Source organism: Acomys minous (assembly GCF_964271855.1).
Source record: "Acomys minous genome assembly, chromosome: 18".
NCBI classification, from domain to species: domain Eukaryota; kingdom Metazoa; phylum Chordata; class Mammalia; order Rodentia; family Muridae; genus Acomys; species Acomys minous.
In genome coordinates, this window is record NC_140501.1 from 18,216,316 (window position 1) to 18,237,430 (window position 21,115).

The 21,115-nt window shown below is 47.1% G+C and overlaps 3 protein-coding genes across 5 annotated transcripts in view; 2 read left to right on the forward strand and 1 right to left on the reverse strand.

Moving 5' to 3' along the window:
* Nucleotides 1-4,676, forward strand: part of OBI1 (ORC ubiquitin ligase 1) — a 43,476-nt gene extending 38,800 nt beyond the window's left edge. For both annotated transcript variants that reach the window (XM_084767802.1, XM_084767803.1), the window contains exon 6: nucleotides 1,864-4,676. In XM_084767802.1, the coding sequence (XP_084623928.1) occupies nucleotides 1,864-3,409 (1,546 nt within the window). In that variant the 3' untranslated portion in view covers nucleotides 3,410-4,676. The remainder of the gene's footprint in view (nucleotides 1-1,863) is intronic.
* A 4,242-nt stretch (nucleotides 4,677-8,918) lies between these two features.
* The window catches only part of LOC311589441 (uncharacterized protein), a 76,671-nt gene continuing 64,474 nt past the window's right edge, over nucleotides 8,919-21,115 (reverse strand). Inside the window, exons 2-3 of the mRNA XM_084767865.1 lie at nucleotides 12,551-12,699; nucleotides 8,919-9,413 (exon numbers count right to left, since the gene is read on the reverse strand). Coding sequence (XP_084623991.1) covers nucleotides 9,011-9,413; nucleotides 12,551-12,678 — 531 coding nt within the window. The 5' untranslated portion in view covers nucleotides 12,679-12,699 and the 3' untranslated portion in view covers nucleotides 8,919-9,010. The remainder of the gene's footprint in view (nucleotides 9,414-12,550; nucleotides 12,700-21,115) is intronic.
* POU4F1 (POU class 4 homeobox 1) lies at nucleotides 14,427-20,118 on the forward strand. 2 transcript variants are annotated; one of them, XM_084767864.1, is made up of 3 exons: nucleotides 14,427-14,862; nucleotides 15,572-16,900; nucleotides 17,943-20,118. In XM_084767864.1, exons 1-2 carry the CDS (start codon nucleotides 14,740-14,742, stop codon nucleotides 16,709-16,711), a joined length of 1,263 nt encoding a protein of 420 aa, XP_084623990.1. In that variant the 5' UTR covers nucleotides 14,427-14,739; the 3' UTR covers nucleotides 16,712-16,900; nucleotides 17,943-20,118. The 2 variants fall into 2 exon arrangements, with proteins under 2 accessions (XP_084623990.1, XP_084623989.1); XM_084767863.1 differs by lacking the exon at nucleotides 14,427-14,862 and having other exon boundaries at nucleotides 14,888-16,900.

The window sequence follows — 21,115 nt, forward strand, 5'->3', positions numbered from 1 at the left end:
GTCTGGTGACATTATTTGATTTTAAATCATTTGGTCGTTTTTTGTGGGAAGATATCTTTGTTTATAAAGTCTACACTTAAAAAATGAGTCTGTGAATAAATGTAAGGCTGTCAGTTTTGCTCTTTGCATTAAATAAACATGCTACACAGTTCTTCCATTTAAAAGCATGCAAGTGTTTGGTTATGCCAGAGTAGTTCTGAGCAGGAACTGAAAAACATGTTTGGAGAATGCACTCTGGTCTTCGCCCACCTTTCTAATGTTCTCCTTCAGAACAGCAGCTCTGCCACCGTCAACTATATTTAGAAGCCAAATATTTTTCAAACTCTGTCTTTGCTTAACCAAATGCTCACAGTAGCAAACTTTGTCTTAAGATGAAAAGGTTTGTTCCTGTAGTTTCTGTTTGTTATGTCTCTTGCTTTTGTCCTGCATTTTAGAAGTTGAAGGCAATGTGCTTTGGGAGTTGAGTTAATTGCAGGGAACAGATCAATATTCCACAGTCATATCTTTTAAAGCCTTTTCTATCCTGAGATATGATGATTCTATATTTACCTTTGCTCTTACGTTTTTCTGTCAGTAGCAAGAGAGCAGAGATCATGTCAGTGCTATGCTGGAGAGAAACTGGGCCAGGGCCTAGGAAGTGATGGGCGTTGAGTGGCTGGCCAGGACGCAGGGTTCACGGTAGAAGCCACCGTCACCGTTGGCTTCTTATGCTCCTTCATATATGCTTTAGTGCTAATGCATTTTCTTAGTTTTAGGTTTTTTTGTAATTAGGAAGAAAGGGGGAATAAAGAACAATTTTTAGAAGATACGCTTTCAGATACCTACCTGCAAAGAGACAGCTCCCAGAGTCTTAAAGCTCAGTTACCCTGGAAGTTACCAAGAAGATGATATGCTTTGAGGAAGTGTAAGGAAGTGCAGCTGCTCTTTATGGTGAATTTAGACCCAGAACAGTCTTCATATGTCTTGCTCCAGACCTGGATAGGTGCACACCCAACCCTTCCTAGCTGCTCAAAACGGTTTCCTCAGCTGCACCCAGTGCCCGTTCTTGACAGAGTAATGGAAAATAGATAGTACCAGGTAAAGAGTGAATTTTTGATGTTCTTTCTAGTTACTCTCAAATATTCCCTTTCAGAAAATATAAAAATGTTTTTATGCGTAGTATGTGGGAAGCCAAGCACTGGCTTCGTATTTCAAAGTAGGAAGGAATGAGATTGATGCCCTGCACAGTTGTAAAATGCCGAAAATAAGGAGAGCTGAAATGAATTAAAGCCCAGTGCTGAGAAAGGCCAAGGAAAAGCTTCATATCAGCAGTGACTGTAATTGAAAGGGTCCAAATAAGTATTTAAAACCTCCCCTCCTGAGACATCTAGGATTTCTGAATTTCAAATTGACATTTTATGTTTGACAAGGTGACATTGTATAAGAAATGTATTGTAAAACACTGCTGTACGATAGGAAAATGATTGAATGTAAATATTTCACGATGTGGACCACTGTTCAAATGTTATCATAAATCTTCGCCATTGTTTTAGGGGATAACTCTTCATGCATACGTGAGGCGGATTGATAGCTAGCTTGTGGAAAGGAAATCATCAGCGGGCTTCTGCCTTTGTCTCAAGCTTTAGTCCGACTACTCAAATGTCTGTCTAGATTTTCTTCTATTATGTGCTTCTTATTATTACCCGTTATTTAAAAAGTGTAATTACTTTCTCTGAAGGAACTACACTGGCATTGCTTTTGTCCTACTGAGTAAGTCTTCTGAAATGTCACTGTCGCTGTTACGTGGGTTGGGGCAGTTGATACTTGCGTTTTGCTAAGGGAACAGTCTGAGCTATAGTATTAATACCCTTTCATTCTCTTCAGGTTTGGAAGGTTTACAGTTGCTGCTCTTCAGTCCAAAGTAGAACAGTATGAGCGTGAGACCAGTCGCCTCAAGAAAGCTCTAGAGCGGAGTGATAAATACATAGAGGAACTAGAGTCTCAAGTAGCACAATTGGAACATTTAGAGGAAGCAAAGGGAGCTATGGATGCCCTTTGCCAGAGGGCACCTTCTGCAGATGCCAACGGGCCCCAAAGCAGCGACGAGGTGGTGGCCTCAAAGAATCAGAGTGACAGTGCCAGGAAACAGGCTGGCTCGGCCACCTCCACTTCGGCTTCTCGCCTGGCAGCACCTTCTAGCAGCAGACTCTCAGACACCAGTTCTGTCAGACAGGAAAGCACCAGCAGCACTGAGTCAAACTGTTCCAAACACAATGACAGATACCCCAAGCCCACGGAAATGCTGCTGGCTGTGAGAGAGGCACCGATGGATGCTTACTTGGAGAGAGAATGGGGCAGCAAGCCAAGTGACTGTGCACCTTACAAAGGGGAAGAGCTCTATGATCTCCCGGCGCCTTGCACTCCTTTGTCACTTAGCTGCCTTCAGCTAAACACTCCAGAAAACAGAGAGAACCCTGTAATCAAAGCAGGGAGTTCCAAAAAGCATGCTAACCATCTCAGAAAACTGGTCTTTGATGATTTTTGTGACTCTCCAAATGGCTGCGGTAACAATTCTTCAGAGGATGACATAAGTAGAAGTGAAAATGAAAAGAAAGCAGACTGTTTTGCCTCCCCAAAGACAGGATTTTGGGATTGTTGCCCCACAAGCTATGCGCAAAGCTTGCAGTGTGACAGTCCAGAGGGGAGCACAATAGCCAGCTCTGTTGGGGAAATACCTTCAAAACTGAGTGAGAAGTCAGCATCAGGCTTGTCCAAGAGACTGAACTGTATTCGCTCTCTTGAAATGAACCGGACAAGAACATCCAGTGAGGCGTCCATGGATGCTGCTTATCTTGACAAAATCTCTGAGCTGGACTCGATGATGTCAGAGTCTGACAACAGCAAGAGCCCTTGTAGCAATGGCTTTAAGTCAGTGGAGCTGGAGGGGCCCTCCAAGTCCCCCCAAGGCAGGGAGTTTCTTGAGGAACCTGACAAGTTGGAAGAAGGAGCTAAACTAAATCTTTCCAAAAATGCCCTCACTACTGATGGGTTAGAAAATGCGAATGAGTGGAAACCCACTTCCTTTTTTCTCCTCTCTCCATCCGATCAAGAGATGAGTGAAGGTTTTTCTCTCCACCCCACTTCTCACTCAGGAGCTAGTGAAGTCAAAGCCCAGAGCTGCTTGTTTCAGACAGAGTTTTCCCGGGGTGTTCTGTTAAGCGGTGCCCAGGGACTATTTGAGGATCAGAGGTTTGGCTCGTCTTTATTTAAGATGTCTTCAGAGATGCAGAGCCTCCACAGCCCCCTGCAGTCTCCGTGGTCCACTGCCTTTGCGCCTGAAAAGAGGAACAAGGGTGTGAATCAGTCAACAAAAAGGAAGATACAGAGTAGTCTGTCCAATGCCAGCCCATCCAAAGCAACCAAAAGCTGACTCACCAAGAGGTGTCACTTGTGGCTTTGTCCTCCAAGGGGTGTGAGCGTCTTAATGTTACTGTAGTCACTTCATGAAGATTCTACGTGTTCCTGGACTTACAATCTTCGCTTAAATGTCAAATCAGCATAGTGGGTTTACTATGGCACTTCATTTTGAAGAGACTTTGGCATTTCATTTTCATGTGGTGACTTTTTTTTGGGGAGGGTGGCCAGAGAGGTTCAAAAAAGGATGTGATTCTGTCTCTGTGTTGTTTGTTGTTTTGCTTTTAATGAATTTTACATATATCTGGATTAGACATCTTTTTTCCCATTATTAAACTGTTAGAAATGGTGGCCAGTTAAGACTCAACTGTGTTTAGAACTTGAGTATCTTAGAATTTTTGATGTTGTCTGTCTGGTTGTCTAAGGCTGTTCTCAGAGTGGAAGTGATTTCGTATGCCCCTTCTTATTTACCTTTAGCAATGGCCTTACTCTTATCAAGGCCATGCTGGAGAAATGGCGGCACGCTGACCTTAGGTACTCGCTGGCTTGCTCCTAGTTTTATATAGATGTTCACAGTCTGTTATGTTGTGTTCTGTTCATTCTGTGCATGTTTGTGTGTGTGAAAATGTTCTGATATGAAAGAACACATTTTTTTGTATGAAAATACTACTCCAGGTGATTTGTATTTACTTTATCTCTCTCTGTGTGTGTGTGTGTGTGTGTGTGTGTGTGTGTGTGTATGTGTGTGTGTGTGAAGTTAGAGATCATTGTATATTGGAAGGCAGACACAGATCCTTTGGGTTTCGAGGAACGTGAACAGCCTAGCTTTATTTTCCAGATATGTATATAAAAAAGCGGTCTGTTGTGTGTCTGACTCTTCGCGTCACAGGAAGCCTTCTGTGTGATCATGTTCTTGTTTGCATGTTACTGCTCACTGTGGGAACTGTAAGCATGGGAGCCCATTTGCCTCCTCCATTCTCCATCCAGAGAATAAAGAAGTTCCTATTGGCTAGTGGATATCTATAGAACTTTTTTTTTCATGAAAATAAAAAGTGGGAGTGGGAATATGTAAGAGCTAAGCACAACTTTTAGTTTAGACTTTAAAAAGTACATTATTTTAAACATGTATGTTATGTCAATATAGGCTGTAAAAACAGTGTGTTAATAACAGTATGCTAATAACCGATTTGTCTAATGTGCGCTGAGCATTTTCATGTACTATCTGACCTTAACACTGCATGCTTTTTTATGTTAACTGAATAAAGGATGCCATGTGTACTACATGTCTTTCATGTCGTCTTGGGTAATGAATTAGCCTCTAAAGACCTCTACTGCTATTTTCAATTTATTTTATAATACAACAGTTGACCAGTTGGACCTAAGGTGTTTGTGTTTGTGGCACAGAGTCTCGGGGTCCAGGACCTTATAGACACTAGGCCAGTGCTCTAGTCCCGCTACAGCCTCAGCCATATCCTGTACCTTTGAGGGGAAAAAAAGTTTTGTGATTTTTTAAATAAAAAGTATCTCATACCACAAAAAAATATGAGATTCAAATTGTGTTTCTAAACTCTTACTAGAACACAGCTGTACTCTAAGTGTCTGTGTCTGCTTTTGACAAGAACAGGAGAGCTGAATATTTGCAACAGCGACTTTGACTCACAAAACCTAAAATATGTACTGTCTGCCCTTTTACTTAAGAATTTGCTGACCCTCGTTATAATAGACTCTGAGGATTCAGTGAAACCATAAAAAATACAACAAATCACTTTTATGATCCGAAGAATCATGCTCTCCACTTTTAGAAGTAATAATAACCAACTGGGTGGGGAGCTAACGGGATAGTATTTGCTTTATCGTACATATTTTCTTTGCCGTGGTAAAACAAGTGGATATTTCCAAAGCTAGTGGCAATTTAGATCTCTTTGATGATATGGCTATATGTGTAGAATTCATGTAGAAATTCGGAGGATTTTCATCATGGAAAATACAGGTATTATAGCCTGAATGTCCCCCAAATTGCATGTGTTGAAATATAACCCCCAGGTAATGATATTAAGAGGTAGTACCATTGGGAAGTGATTATGTCATAAAAAAGTGGGGTTAATGACTTTGCAAGCAAAGTAGAGGGCACCAGCTTGCCTCTTGTAGAAGTAGCTAGTAGGCACCCAGGCACCCTCTTTGCAGTAGAGAACAGGCACATTCCAAACACTGTATCTATCTTCTGATGCCGTGATTCTAAACTTGCTAGCCTACAAAACTGTGAGAAATCTCTATTTCTGTTCTTGTATAAGCCTAAATGGGCCAATACAAAGGAATTAACTACAAGTTCCACATAATCAAAAAAGTGTCCATTTTAAAGTCAAAATGTATATTGTCTTTGTGCTAGGGAAGTTGATATTTATAGCCTGGTTTACCAGTGACTGGTCTGGGTGAGTGCACCCTTCTTGGGCCACAATATTTCTTAGCTGCTTACCTTCAAAAGCATCCTTCCATCCCCCCTAGAACAAAATAGATGAGTGCAGATTAATCCCATTCCATTCCTGAGCTAAAGACAGTAATTGTATAGGACTTTACTTTAAACGTTTCCTCATTATTCCTTACTTCTGCTATTGGATTCCATGATAAATAGGTCGTTTCACAGATTTTTTAAAATATGCATGCTATGTCTGTGCCAAAGAAAACACTGATAGGTTGAGGGTGCCACTTAGAAAAGTCATTCCCTGGCATACCCAGTGGCCTCTGTGTTTCTCCCCCAAGAGCACATAAACCCTGTGTGGTGGAGGACACCTGTTGATCCAACAATTGAGAGGTAACAACGACATACATGATCACAAGTTCAGAGGCAGAGGAGATGGCTCAGTGACTAAGAACTCTAGCTGTTCTCCCAGCAGGGTCCTGTTCCCAGCACCCATATGGCAACTCAAGACTAACTCCAGTTCCACGGGATCAGACACCGTCTTCTGGCCTCTGAGGGCAAGGGGTATGCAAGTGGGGCACAGACAAACTCCGGCCAAACAACCACACACATAAAAGTAAATTTTAAGTTCAGAATCATCCTCAACTACCTACCAAGTTAAAAGCCAGGCTAGGATACACAAGAACCTAACCGAAAAAGGAAAACACTAGAAACCAAATCTTTTTCTAGCCTCTACTTAATATAATCCACTTTCAAAACTTCCAATTTGTGGGAAACCAATCAGTTAGTGACCATGCTGCTGGAATGGCTCGGATCCCTAGCTTGGAGCCAGATGTGCAGCTGCAAAGGTGCTTGATTGTCTTCCTCATCTACATCTGTACACAAAAGGGTGACTGTGCCTTGAATTAAGATTTTTTTTTTTTTTTTTTTTTTTTTTTGGTTTTTTGAGACAGGGTTTCTCTGTGTAGTCTTGGCTGTCCTGGACTCCCTTTGTAGACCAGGCTGGCCTCAAACTCACAACAATCCGCCTGCCTCTGCCTCCTGAGTGCTGAGATTAAAGGCGTGTGCCACCACACCCAGCATCTTTTTAAAGTGTCTTGGGAGTATTTGTTTCTGTGTAGCATTCAATTTTTGCCAGTTTCAGTGTACACTACAGCTCAATGCAGCATGCGTTTCCCACTGTTAAATTAGAAAGTTCAAGGTAGACCGTCCAGTGGCAACCCCCATTTCAGCACACAATGCTTTAAAAGGTTCACATTAACTGACATTTGTATGAACTAAGCCATCCTTGTGGGTACATTTCACTAAGCAAGGTTGTTCAGATACCCTTGATACAGATGTTGCATGTTTTTACAGGAACAGCTTTGGATTGTTTATCTCTGAAATGCTATGTCTACATAGCTCTCTAAAGATGTTAGAGGCTGCTTGTCATGACAGTATAGTCCTCTTCATTAAAAACTTCCATCCCATCTAAAAGTCTTTTGTTTCTTGAATTAGCTAACACACACACACACACACACACACACAATCAACCCTGAAAATAATCTAGGCTTTACATCCCCTAGTTTCAAATCTGCTTTGCTTTCCCCTCTTTGGTACCTGTGTTGGCTTGAAACAAAGGTACCATTGAACAAGAGAAGCTCTTGTTTGTGGGCTATGTGATGTTTCGGGACCTTAACTGTTTCTCCAGACCTGATGGTCTCCAGTTATTAAAAATGTAATACATATAGGAGATTTTCTCCCTCATTCCATACCTGTGGATGGCATGTGTAGAGAGTGTCAAATTGAAATGAACAGTTCATGGTGTGCAGCCCGTTAGCCTAGTAGAGTTTACCAGAGCCTCTTTCATCCTGTCTGTGGGAGTCCTACAGCAGCCCTTGCCTATCACAATGTAACCCGATCCCCTTAATAATACTTGGCAGAGAGAAAACCTTTTAAGCAATGATCTCAGAGCGCAGAGCGAACATTTATTGCCTAATTCTCGGAACCCTACTCACAGCGAGGAAGCATCTATTAAGGTGCAGATTTAAGAAGCCATCTGGAGCACCGCTAGGGCGAACTCCGGTTGATGTGACTGAGGCGGTCTAGAACGCCTTGAGCTGCTGTTCCTCTTTTCAGATAAGGTATTTGGTGTTGCAACAGAGAGCAGCAAGCCCGCTCTAGTAAGAGTTAGTTGGATCAAACTTCTGTATGGACCTGAAGGCTTTTTGTGTTAGTTTGGGTACAAAGACCCACTCTCCAAAGGGCAAAGATTTGCCTCAGGCATTTGCCAAAACTTAGTGTAAGTAGAGGGGAAAGGATGGAATCCTATTTGATTCTTACAATGTAGGTGGCCAGTGAGGAAGTCTGAAAGCTTCGCAGAGGTAGTTTCCCTTAGAGTGTTGAAGGGTAAAGAAGAGTTGATAGCCGAAGAGGGCCGCTCCTCTGGATGCACTGGGTGGGGCGTGGTCTTTTAGCAGCCTTCTTGGAAGAGGTACCGAAGTCTAGGCTCCTAACGACGGCAAAGGGTTTCCGGTATTGCTCCAGCCACAGCTTTCAAACAGAGCTTTGCTCCGCCTCTTTTCAGAATCCCCAGAGACTCTGGGTCTCGCTCCAGCCGCCTGAACCGGCGGCCTGGTGGCGAGACAGCGGCTCCCTAGGCGCTGGAAGGCTTCAGAAACGGTGGGGCAGGCTATCTGCGGTCTATTAAGCCAAGGCCGGGCTCTCTGAGGGCTTGGGGAAGGTCATCCTGTGTTTAGGGTGAGGAGGTGGGGACTGGTCCACCAGCAGCAGCTCAGTCCTTTTCCCCACCTCGGATCCGTGGGAACTCAGCCATTTGGGATTCCTGCCAGCTTCCCCTCTGCCCAAGCCCTCCCCTTCCCGAGGTCACTAGGGAGGATCCCTCCACCCAAGTTTCCCGCGCTCTTGAAGGCGCTCTCATCTGGTCTTTCCCAGGCCGCATTCCAACAGCCGGTTCTGTGGTTTCCTTTCATTTTATTATCACTCTCGAAACCTGGCGATTAAGACGCGAAACCAACAAAGAGTTTTCTTTCCACCTTAACCTTGCACACAATCCTTTAACAAATTAATTAATCCTAATGAATTAACACTTCATTTATTTAAACGCGCTACAGTCCATGAATTAAATTTTCATGCAGTGATTAAAGGCTGTTAAAATATGCATGATTTCGTTAAAATTTTATAATAAATCAGGGCAATGTGTTACATGACAAGGCAACTATTTCCCAGTCCCTCGCAAGGGGCTTTGATTTGTGCGGGCGGCGGGAAGGAGGGGCGGCTGGCGGCGGCGCCGGAGAGCCTTAGAGCCGGGCGACAGGACCCAGCTCTGCACAACCCGGCTTGCACTGGCCAGGTTTCCTTCGCGGCTTCCAGACCCTCGAGCGATCCAGCTCCTACAGGCCAAGGGGGAGCCAGCGGAGGTCGGCGGGCACACCCTTCTGCGTCGTTAGAACGTCCCTTGGGCGAAACTGCTGGTCCTCGTCCTGTAGCGCGCCCGAAAGCTGGGAGAGTTTGTGTCCGGGACCCAGCGGCTGGCCAGCGGTTGTCTGACACAGGAAGGCGACAGAACTTGCAACGTGTCTCCTGGGGCCAGAGGCCAACGTACCTGTGGACAAGTTTGTTGTTATTTTTAACCCGAGGACCTGGCCATTCCTTCTCCCGGCAGCGACCTTTACCCTTGAACCCGCAGGGCACAGAGCAGTGGCCTGTTCTTCAGGGCCCTAAATCACAGAGGCCAGGAGTGGGGTGGAGGTGGGAGGCTTGTTAACCCGTCCACAGTGATCATTTGCCCCCCCACCCCTCCGCGCAAACGTTAACACTGTCGACTGACAGGCAGGGAGGTCCAACATCTCTTGTCGGGTGTCTCCGGCAGTTTCCTAAGGTGGATGGGTTTGATGAGAGATTAGAGTAGAAATTGATGCACATTTGTATGTAATGTATCCAATGCTAAGCTCAGAGTGACCTGTAACGAACTTACTTGGGACGCCGAGCCATGCTCATTTTTGGATGGGGTGGTCAAAACCAGTAATATGTCCCCCCCCAAAGGAAGTTGCATTTGAGTTAAAAGGCCATGGGGGGAAGGAGAGAGGGAGAGAGGGAGGGAGAGGGGAAGAGAGGGAGAGAGGGGGAGGGAGAGAGAGAGAGAGAGAGAGAGAGAGAGAGAGAGAGAGAGAGAGAGAGAGAGAGAGAGAGTGCCCCTTTCCTACTGTTTTACTTGAGCACTCCCTCCTTGGTCATAGCTACAGCTCATTCTGTGTGGGACAGATTGAGTACTCTTAGAAAAAAAAAGAGCTGCGTGGACTCAAAGTCTCAGGTCCTGGACCTGGCGGACCAAGCGGGGCTAGCTACCTACTGGAGGTAGGTTGTAGGTTGTAGAGCCCTAGGACAGTGGCTTCCGGGAAATGCCAGAGTCCTCTTTGGAACGGGTGCTCAGGGCTCAGAAGTATATTAGACCCGGTGAAGGATGCGGGACAGGGTTACCTCTCAGCACTAGGTGGGGTCAGCGCTGCAAGGTCCAGTGTCTGAGATACCAGAGAAGGGCCTGGGCCCTGGGCAGGACCAAAAAGGAGTGGATCGCATGAAGGTGGGTGCACGAGGCCGAGACAAGCTTTAAGAGGTCAGGTACTGCCCTGAGGAAGCCCTCCTGGGACCAAGGCAATCCTCTTCCCCCCGCCCCCCTACAGAGCTGGAGTGAGGAGGCAGGGACTGAGGCTGTCAAAGTGAGTCCTCCACTAGGATGCTGCAAGCCCCACCTTAGGCCCACACCCTTTCTGCCCGAATATTCAGAAGCTGAATGGCCTCTGAAATTAACAGCATCTGGACCCTAGAGTTGCCCATGAACGCTGGGTTCTTGCTGAGCCTGAAAAAAAAAAAAAAAGACTCATTTAAAACTAGACAGTGCCTGCAGACACGTGACTCCAGAGGCTGTGAAAAGCCTCCTGCACCACCAGGGGCTGGGTAGCACAGCCTGCAGCAGCTGCATCCAGCACGGCCTTACGCTCCCCTGGGTCACTCCCAGCACACCTGCCATACCTGTACCACAAATACCCTTTCCCTGTGGCTTCCCCCTGCTCATAGACTGTCACCTCCTGGAGAGCAGCCATGGAGATGGAGGCTATACAGGAACCTCAGTTTCTAGCATCCCTTTGAAAGGAGAAAGCCAATTTCCAGGTGGGCGGCACCAGTCACGCACATCCTCCTGGGTGAAGGGTGGAGCCAAAAGAAAGAAGAGTTCTCCCTGAGACTGAGCAGGCCCAGGGTCCCTCTCCAGCTAACCAGTGTGCTCCCTAGATCTAGAGAGGGGTGCTTCCAAAGGAAATCTAAAGCCAGGGCTGCCAAAGGAGGAGGAGAAAATTAATTAATGAGGGAAAGAAATGTGTCTGTGATCCAGATGATAGAGCCCCTGTCCCGGGGGGCAGAAATTCCTTGGAAATCAATAGCTGTGCATTCATTATCCCTCTCTTGATAAAATGCAAAGCTATGAGTTGGGGGAGGGGGCGGTGGATGTGTGATCTGTGTTGGTCATTAAACAAGAAATAAGTGGGGGGAAAATTAGCCCAGAATCCATGCCAAGGTGCAGACCCCACCGTTAGCACAGGGAAGGGGCAGTTGCCAGGCCAGGAAAACAAAGAAGTGACAGATGGGAGGGCAGAGCCTAGACTTACTGACCACTCTTTCCTTTTACCCTCTGTAAGAAAGTGTCCCAGAGTAGTGTGGAGCTTAGGGTGGGCAGCCTTGGGCAGGATGGTTCTCCCAGCATCATTTTGCACTTCTGTGCAACAATCTGTCATCTCAAACGCTACACCTACAGCACACTTACCCTCTTCCTGTGGCTTCCCAATGCTCATAGAGACCAGACACCCATAAATTATAGTTCCCTTTACCTCCAGGGTCTTGGGCTGGCCCAGACCGTGGCTGAGCAAACAGTTAAGGAAGGAAGATAAAGAAAGCTGGGAAAAGAGCCAGGCGGGGCATGTCTGCCTACAACAGGTAGACTCTGTTCCAGCCTCTGTCTTCAAAGATCTTGCAGCCCTCAGTCAGCCTTGGCTTGTTGAGCCCTTCCTGCCTTTTTCTCTTGTCCCTGGTCAACTGGCCCCTCGTCTTTCCTAGGTACTACTTTGTTTGATAAAGCTCTCTGTATATTACAAGTGTCATAGTGAAAAAAAAAAAAAACCAATGAGGCATGGATGGCCCTTGAACGGTAGCTGCTGTCACTATATTTCTAGGGGTGGAGAGGACAAGCCAGTTTCCCCAGGGTAGAAGTCTGGCCTTACTCAGAAAAAGGAAAGGTCCCCTGTGGCCAAGCAGAGGTTAGCTGGGAAGGCACTCTTGGAATGGCGAGGTCCTGCCTGCAGGCTCTTGTACCTCCCAGCTAGGTCTAGAAGTCACTGGGGGTGGGGGGCGGCGTGAACTGAAGGGGGAACTGAAGTTTGCTTGGGGTAGGTAAGGGCGTGTGTGCCCCCAGCCCCCACCCAACGCCAGCCCCCACCCAAGAGATCCATCTGGCCGCAAACCTCCCCTGTTTGCCTTTCAGTCTCTCCTGCACCATTTGAAGTCCCTAGAGGCAAACATTTCCCCAAGGACGGGAAGGACATGGAGCCCAGTTTGCTGGAGCTTGCTTCTAAGAAGCCAGAGCATTCTGTCTTATACCCAGCAAGAGAGCGCAGGGACCCTCTGCAGTGGGTGTCAGGAAAGATTAGGTTAAGCCTGGACACCCGGTGGGGCAGGGACCGGAGGACTCACTCTTTCCCTCCAGCGATGTCCCGCTCATGGTCCATTTCCCCCGCTGAGATAAAGTTGCATTTAGCGCTCCCAGGGGAACCGCGTAATGGATGAAGAAGTGGCTCCTTCTTGCACCAGCAAATGAACATCCTTCTCACTTCCCTCTCAGGCTAGAAGAAAGGGAGGGGGTGGGAGGGCAGAGAGGAAAGAAAAGAAAGAAAAACCCAGTGACGCCGCCGCCGGGGGCCGGTAGACTCTTCTTGGAATCTGAATAAACGAGTGGGCATCCCGAAGATGCACACACTTGAAAGCAACAGAAAAGAAAAATCTGCTGCACCGCAGATTTGGGCTTGCAGAAATGAGATGTGCTCTTTGGTGAAAATGCAGACCTACTTTAGTGTGCAACTGACCAGAAAGATTATTTCTCTGATCTCTGCTTCCCATAAGCAGTTGCTTGCCACTCTCAGGCTCTCTCACTAGCAGATGTGATAACATCTGGACTGTTATTATCACCCTAGGCAAGTACTGAGTCCTTTGGGACTTAGGCGCCCGAGCCTAAGCTCTGGCGAGCCAAAGCTCCCCAGAGAGGCCCTTGGTCTTTAGCTACACAAGGGTACTAGAGCAGGTTGGTTAATTGATTTCTTTTTCTTCTTTAGGTCTTGATTTCACACTAGTATTATTAATTATTATTATTATATTATTAGAAGCTGGACTAGACAGTGTACAAGTTCCTTCAGTCTGATTTGAATTAATATTTTGAATTACAATCACCTATAAATTAGCTTTATTCTGTATCCTAAGGAAGCAGAATAATATAAAAAAGCTGATATAAAAAGCAAGGGACCAAAACGATGCAAAAGATAGTTATCTTTTCGACATCTTACTCTTTTTTTCTCTGAAGTCGTTTTCTTTTCCTGGAGTTTCCAGCAAAAAGTGTGTGTGTGTGTGTGTGTGTGTGTGTGTGTGTGTGTGTGTGTTGTCGCTAGAGAGGAAAAGACCCTGGCTACACCCTGTTAACTCTTTTTCCCTTTTGATGACTAGAAGCCTCAGATCACCAAGAGCTCCTTTGAAAAGTGAGTTTGTACACTGTTAAAGGAGACAAACAATAAGAGAAATGCACAATTTCATTTCAACAGCCTTTGCCTGAGTAGAAAGCACATGCTCCTTGTGGCTCCTAAGTGACTGTCACTGGTGGTGCCTGACACAGTTATATTCACAACAACAACAAAGTATGCAGAGAAATTAAATTACGTGGAAATCAATAGCGTCTGACTGCTTCAAACAACTGTCTGTCAGGGCTATTATTCTCCAGGAGCCTATTTATAAACCATGAAAGAAACAGGTTCTTGCAGCATAAAGACAGCATCTTTCACATCGCATTTCTGTGTTGTTAGTTTTCTCCATATACAGAGGAATGCGCGGGCATAATTTAACATACAAATGCCTCTCTGTATACATTATATAACAGCTTGTTAGGCACCTGGTAGTGGAGGTGTGCCTAAATAATGCGCATATATTCTAGGTTTACGACAGGGTGGGAGGAAAAACGCGCACAGAGGAGCGCTTGAATCCTGTCCTTCGACCTCCAAAAAGGTGTCCACCCTTAAACAATAGCTGGCCTTTTTGATCTTTGCAGACCCGTTGTGCAAAGGTGAGCCGTGCATTGCGCATGCCTGGCCAGCTACAGGTGCATCACCTGCGTTGTCCTTGCTGGTGGTCACTATAAGAGCGACTCCCTCGCGCAGCCCGCGGCGGCTCGAGACGAGCACGCGCGCGCTCTCCGAAGCACGCGGCGCCGCGGACAAGGAGGGCGCGCGCCAGACAGACGAAGACAGCTGCTGTCTGTCAGCGCGGCGGGGCCGCGAGCTCTCGCGAGAGCTCCCCGGGCCGGCCGCGAGAAGTGGGGCTCAGGTGTAAGAGGAGTGCATCCCGTCGGCGCGCTGGGCTAGAGGCTCTTGGAGGAGCCGGATCGAGAGACCTGCGCGCGGGCGCTCTGCGCGGTCCGAGGCGGCGGCCCCGCGGTAGCAGGCGCAGCAGCAGGAGCAGCAGCAGCAGCAGCAGCAGCCCCGCGGCAAAGCCAAGGCGAGCCGCCGGCCGGCCGCCGCGGCCGCAGCCCCGGCGAGGGAGGGAGGCCCGGCGAGCCGGCAAAGTGCGCACTTTGCCGCGGACTTTGCGAGTGTTTTGTGGATTTTACATGCCAAGCCGTCAAGATGATGTCCATGAACAGCAAGCAGCCTCACTTTGCCATGCATCCCACCCTCCCTGAGCACAAGTACCCATCGCTGCACTCCAGCTCCGAGGCCATCCGCCGGGCCTGCCTGCCCACGCCGCCGGTAAGCGCCCCACGCCCGCGGCCCCGGCCCGCGCGCACGCCCCCCTCCCCCGCTCCGAGGTGCTGCATGTCGGGTGCCGCCTTGTGCGGGTTCCCGGTTCCGCTTCTGCGGGCCGGAGTTTTTAGAGGGGATCCCGCTGTGAGGCACGTGTGTATGTGTGTGTGTGTGTCCACTGGCGTTTTAAGGTCTTGTTCCTGTCTGCCTGTGCCTCTGTCCAGCGCCTGCGATCCGTGGGGGAGTGCTGGGGCCGTGACTCTTCGACTTTGCTCCACTTTCTCTGTTAATTTCACGCCTGGACAAGGCGATCTCTGTGCTTGCTCGGGTGTGTGACGCGGGTCCTTAGCTTCGAGTTACATCTCCGTTTCTTCTTTTTCTTCTTCTTTTCGCCCTTTTTCCGTCTCCCACTCCCTTTCTCGGAATGTGTCCCCGTGTCCCCTCCTACCCTTCTCCAACCTTCGCTGCTCTCCTGTCCCTGTCCCTCACCTTCTGTTGCCCCTGCTCGTTCTCAACGCGTCCCCGCTCCTCCGTTTACCTTGCTCTTCCCACTTCCCGTTGTTATTTTGGTCGCTTTGTGTTTGCCTTTTGCCTGCGCTTTCCGGCTTCTGTGTTTGTTTTGTGTGGTTTTTTGTTTGTTTGGTTTTGGTTTTGTTCTTCTTGGTGTTTTCCCCCCTTTTCTTTTCCTTTTTGGTTTGGTTTGTGTCGCCTGCAGCTGCAGAGCAACCTCTTCGCCAGCCTGGACGAGACGCTGCTGGCGAGGGCCGAGGCGCTGGCGGCCGTGGACATCGCGGTGTCCCAGGGCAAGAGCCACCCTTTCAAGCCGGACGCCACGTACCACACGATGAATAGCGTGCCATGCACGTCCACGTCTACCGTGCCACTGGCGCACCACCACCACCACCACCACCACCACCAGGCGCTCGAGCCCGGCGACCTGCTGGACCACATCTCCTCGCCTTCGCTCGCGCTCATGGCCGGCGCGGGGGGCGCGGGCGCGGCGGGCGGTGGCGGCGGCGCTCACGACGGCCCTGGGGGCGGAGGCGGCCCGGGGGGCGGCGGCGGTCCGGGCGGCGGCGGACCCGGGGGTGGCGGCGGCGGTGGCCCCGGCGGCGGTGGCGGTGGCCCGGGCGGCGGGCTCCTAGGCGGCTCGGCGCATCCGCACCCGCACATGCACGGCCTGGGCCACCTGTCGCACCCGGCGGCCGCGGCCGCCATGAACATGCCGTCCGGGCTGCCGCACCCCGGGCTCGTGGCCGCGGCCGCACACCACGGCGCGGCGGCGGCGGCGGCAGCGGCGGCGGCCGGGCAAGTGGCGGCGGCGTCAGCGGCGGCGGCGGTGGTGGGCGCGGCGGGCCTGGCGTCCATTTGCGACTCGGACACGGACCCGCGCGAGCTCGAGGCGTTCGCCGAGCGCTTCAAACAGCGGCGCATCAAGCTGGGTGTGACGCAGGCCGACGTGGGCTCCGCGCTGGCCAACCTCAAGATCCCGGGCGTGGGCTCGCTCAGCCAGAGCACCATCTGCAGGTTCGAGTCGCTGACGCTCTCGCACAACAACATGATCGCGCTCAAGCCCATCCTGCAGGCGTGGCTGGAGGAGGCCGAGGGCGCGCAGCGTGAGAAAATGAACAAGCCCGAGCTCTTCAACGGCGGCGAGAAGAAACGCAAGCGGACTTCCATCGCCGCGCCCGAGAAGCGCTCCCTCGAGGCCTATTTTGCCGTACAACCCCGGCCTTCGTCGGAGAAGATCGCAGCAATCGCCGAGAAACTGGACCTCAAAAAGAACGTGGTGCGGGTTTGGTTTTGCAACCAGAGACAGAAGCAGAAGCGGATGAAATTCTCCGCTACTTACTGAGGAGGGTGTGAGGTGCCGGGTGGGGCAGACTGGGGAGCTGAGGGGATCGTTTCTGGCGCTCACCTCTGGCCATTTCCCCTCATTTAGAGTGTCCTTTATCCTGCCTGCATTTGGGGAGTCCTTTTTTCTTACCCTTTCCTCGGCCCCACTCTGCACCCTGCCTCAACTGTACCCCAGCCTAGAAAACAGGTGTGTTGGGTGTGGAGAAAGGTTGTGATGTCAGGAAAGAATGGGGGCATTTGGGTGAGCAGGGCGTGGGGGGAAGAAAAGCAAAGACTAGAGCCGGGGGTTTGAGGAGCAGGATGGTTCTGGGGACTAGGGTGGGGGGAGAGATGGGGGAAGAAGCGGGGGTGGACCGTTTTTTTTGTTTGTTTGTTTGCTTTTTGTTGTTTATTTTTCTTGACCAGAGACACTTATCAAAATCATCTGGGGACCAAGGAACTATGTAAAAAGACAAAACTACCAACCACCACCAAAAAAAAACAAAACATAAAACCCTAGACAAGTAAAGGGGGAGGGGGAGACAAAGAAAGATGCTTTAGGAATTTAACTCCAGGGAGCAGTATTCTGCAGCTTCATTTACCCCCCCCCCCCAAGGAAGAGAAAACAGCAGTACCATTACTACCAAGGCCCCAACTTCGCACACACAAGTGAGTCATAAATAAAAACCAAACAAACTGGAACATGAACTTCTGGATAGGAAGCTGTGTTTAATTTTACCTTCTAAAATCCTACACCCATACCCTCTTCGTTTTACTACTTCTCCAAAGAGACTCCAAGGTGTTTCAGTCTAGTCTCTGGAGCCTAGCTTACTCGCACTTGGGAGGCTGCCTGGCCCTTAACAATGAATCTTCAAGCTCCACAAGCCCAAGGCCAAAGTCTTGGTCAGGTGAGCGTCTTCAGGCAATGAGAGTCCAAAAGATAGACAATGGTTTCTGAGAAATAAATGTTTTATTGTGGGATAATTGATTATAAACTAACTACAGTAAGAGTTTTCCATTTTTGTTTGTGAATCCATGAAAAGATTATTTGAAAATAATATTTTTTTCTCCCAGCCTCACTTATAGAACTTTACCTTAGCTTGCCCTTTGTTTTCAGCCCAGGTTCAAACTATCTGGTGGCACTTACTGCTCTTAATTTAAATAGAAAGATAGAGAGAAAGCGCTTAGGGGAATAACTTCCTTCCATTTTGAGTTTTCCCCACTGAATAAAATCCGTCTTACTCTTCTAGGTCCCCTTCTCCCTCTCTTGGAGAACATGAAGTTGTTTAAAAGCTGAGAAGTTTCTGCATTCATTGGGGGCAGAAGTGGGCTGTAAGAAACACCACGTAAAATCCCAGAAGAGAGGAAGACTTAGAGCTTTAAAGGCCCTCCCCTCCCCTGTTTGTCTCCAGTAGGTCTGCACTTATCTGGGGAAAGCAGAACAGTTGTTTCCTTGTTGTTGTTATTGTTGTTATTAAAGGATCATTTATTACTGGGGATAAACGCTGAGTCGCAAAAACTTTAATTTGCACTATGAGTTTCCAACATAGAAAATCATGTATGGTATTTCATACTAATAATCTAAGCTGTTGATGGATTTTTCTAAACATTGAGAAAGATAGTTGAAGGTGGTTTGATGAAACACTGCCTGCTTTGTGTACAAGCTGCTATTTGGATCTCACGTGGAGATGGTTTGTTACTATCACTGAACCATAACTAAAGATGAAAACAAATGAGGGGAAAAACACTACTGTTTAAAAAGACTGAAATCATGCATGATTTGAAAGGTACAGAAAGAAATACTATTAGGTCTCACTCTGGTTAGGAGTTGTTTAATTATGTTGTATATCATTGTTTGCAGCACAAAACATCCTATGCATTTGAAACTGAGCACTAAACTGGGCTGGCTTTCTGGTAGACCATGTTTGTGTGTGTGTGTGGATAGTGTGATTTCACAGTCTACTGCCTGTTTCCACTGAAAACACAACATTATTGTAAATATTTTCTTTCATGCACAGGCTCACACAGTGGTTACAAACTGCAGTGTTAATCCTGAGATTTCTCACTGACTGGTCCTCCTGTCCATGTTGTGTCTGCGGAGCTTTCTCCTCGGTTATGTCTTTGCTCTATTGCCCGCCCCCCCATCAGAACCATTTCTGTGCGCCAACATACAACAGGGAGATGTGTCCCAGTACACTTACAAATAAAACATGGCTGAAAGAAGAGCAGTTTTATGATTCGGGTGCATTTTTGTGTTTACATTGAGCCAAGTCCTAGTAGAGCTGTTCAACAAATGAGACAAGACAACCCAAATAAATATATAAATAAATAAGACCAAACAAAACAACCCTCAACTAAACGCATTACAAACAGACAACAAGGGGGAGTAAAGGAGCATCACAGAAGGCGGAAGGATAAGGAAAGATTTTTGTCTGAGTTTTTTTTCCTAAATGAGAATTCAGTTTCAGATAACTCATGAAAAGTGGTGCTCTGAGTAAAATGAATTACTTACCCATTTTTATCAAAGCTTTAGTTTTAATAACAGAAACTCTTCAGCCACAGCACTGCGCCCAGAGTGGTGATGGCAAGCTTTAAGTAATGAGGCATCTGAAAAGCGTTTAAGTTGAATGTCAGGGACACAGGTACTTGGGGGTTTGAATGTGCAGTTCTACTCTAAAAACACTTCCCAAACTGTTGTAACTAAATGACTTTTCGTTGACAGTTAATAAATTTTAAAACTATCCTTTGATCTGTCCAGATAACTTGTCAAATGTTTCCCTTCACTTAGAACATTTTGCATGCCACCAATCGCTCCAGACTGACAAGAGTTTTTTTTGTTGTTGTTATTGTTTTTCTTTTCTTTTCTATTTTTGGTGACCTGGGACTAGATCAAATGCCAAATGTACAAACTTCGTTGCTAGCTGGGACTCTATCCTCTGACATCATCCTATTTTAGCTAAATCTTTTTAATTTCACCGGCATATCTGTGAAAGAAAAGTGATGTTCAGAAAAGAATAGTACATTTTAAAAAGGTGTGATTTTAAAACAGTTGTTAATATTTTAAAAAGCACTAGAGGTATTTTTAAAAATAGATCACTTCCATCAAAATTGATTTCTTTCTGTTATTGACTTGAAATATCATCAGAGTTTCTAATAAAATACATTTGTAAAAGAACACATTATTTTATAGAAAAGTATGACCAGATTTCATTGTTGGAGATCCAGGAATGAACAAATAAAAAGATTTACAAAGGTTGTTTTTCTAATAATCTGCTCAAACAGAAATGTTGCAGGCAAATACATTTGTATTATATAATAATGGATAATGTATGTATTAAGAATTTAAGCATTTGTTTTGTATTAAGTAAATCCTTGCCCAGTACAAAAAAAAAGACTATTATGTTAATAAAACATCATGAAAATGCATTGCTTTGCAGGGTTTCCTATTTTATATAGTAGGAAACTGTGCAAAACCAAAAAGGAAAAAGTTTTGCCTTTTGGTAAGTGGATGTGCATACTGCAGGAAGGAATGACAGCACTTGGTTAAGGCTCCTTTAGCTGTCAGCCCACGGAAAAATTAAAGTCAAAATTACGGAAGAGGAGGCAATGGTTTGCTGATCTGTGGTAGTTTGCGATTTTTCCAAGTTCTCTGTTTCCAAAAGTCAAGAAGTCATGCTAAACGGATTCCCTCCCGCGTCTGGGTGGAAGGAAATAAAACGTGTGATTCTGAACTATTAAGAACATAGTTTCAGAGGTCGGGGAAGTAGACTCTAATTCTTTTTTAGACTCTTAAGATATGCAGGAGCAGACTACGAAAGGGAAAGAGATACATATGCATGGAATGCGTCGGCCACAGTCATACAGTCATGCTACTGCCCTCTTAAAATTGGTTTCCGAACTCTTCATAGGGTTCTTACTTTTTCTGTAGGTCTAAGAAAGGATGCCCTCAGCATCTACCACCTAACTTCTGGATAGATTTTTTTTTTTTTTTTTTGTCTAATGCGTGTTCTTAAATTACTCTCAACTTCAATTATAAGCTGTTAAATAAACCGTAGGCACCCACTGCTATGACTGTATCGGTTTTTACTTTCTTGTTATAATAAGATTTCTTGGATCCAGTTCTTACACTTGGTCTTGCAGAGCAAGACTCTGTTGGTAAGTTCCAGCCCAGGGCCCACATTCACCTTTGTTGTCCCAGCCTCTGGACTTGAGTATCACCGGCGCAAACACCCCTAAACTATTTTGCAAGTGGGTGGGCTTTCCTTATTTAGTGCTTTCCCAACCTTATTCTAAGGGTCGTGATGGCCAGAGGGGAGGTGACGACCACAATTATACTGGATGATGTTTTGCCATTGCTATCAGTGAGAAGCCAGGCTTAGTCACATCAGAAGAGCCACACAATCCTCGTGGGCTGTTATAAAGG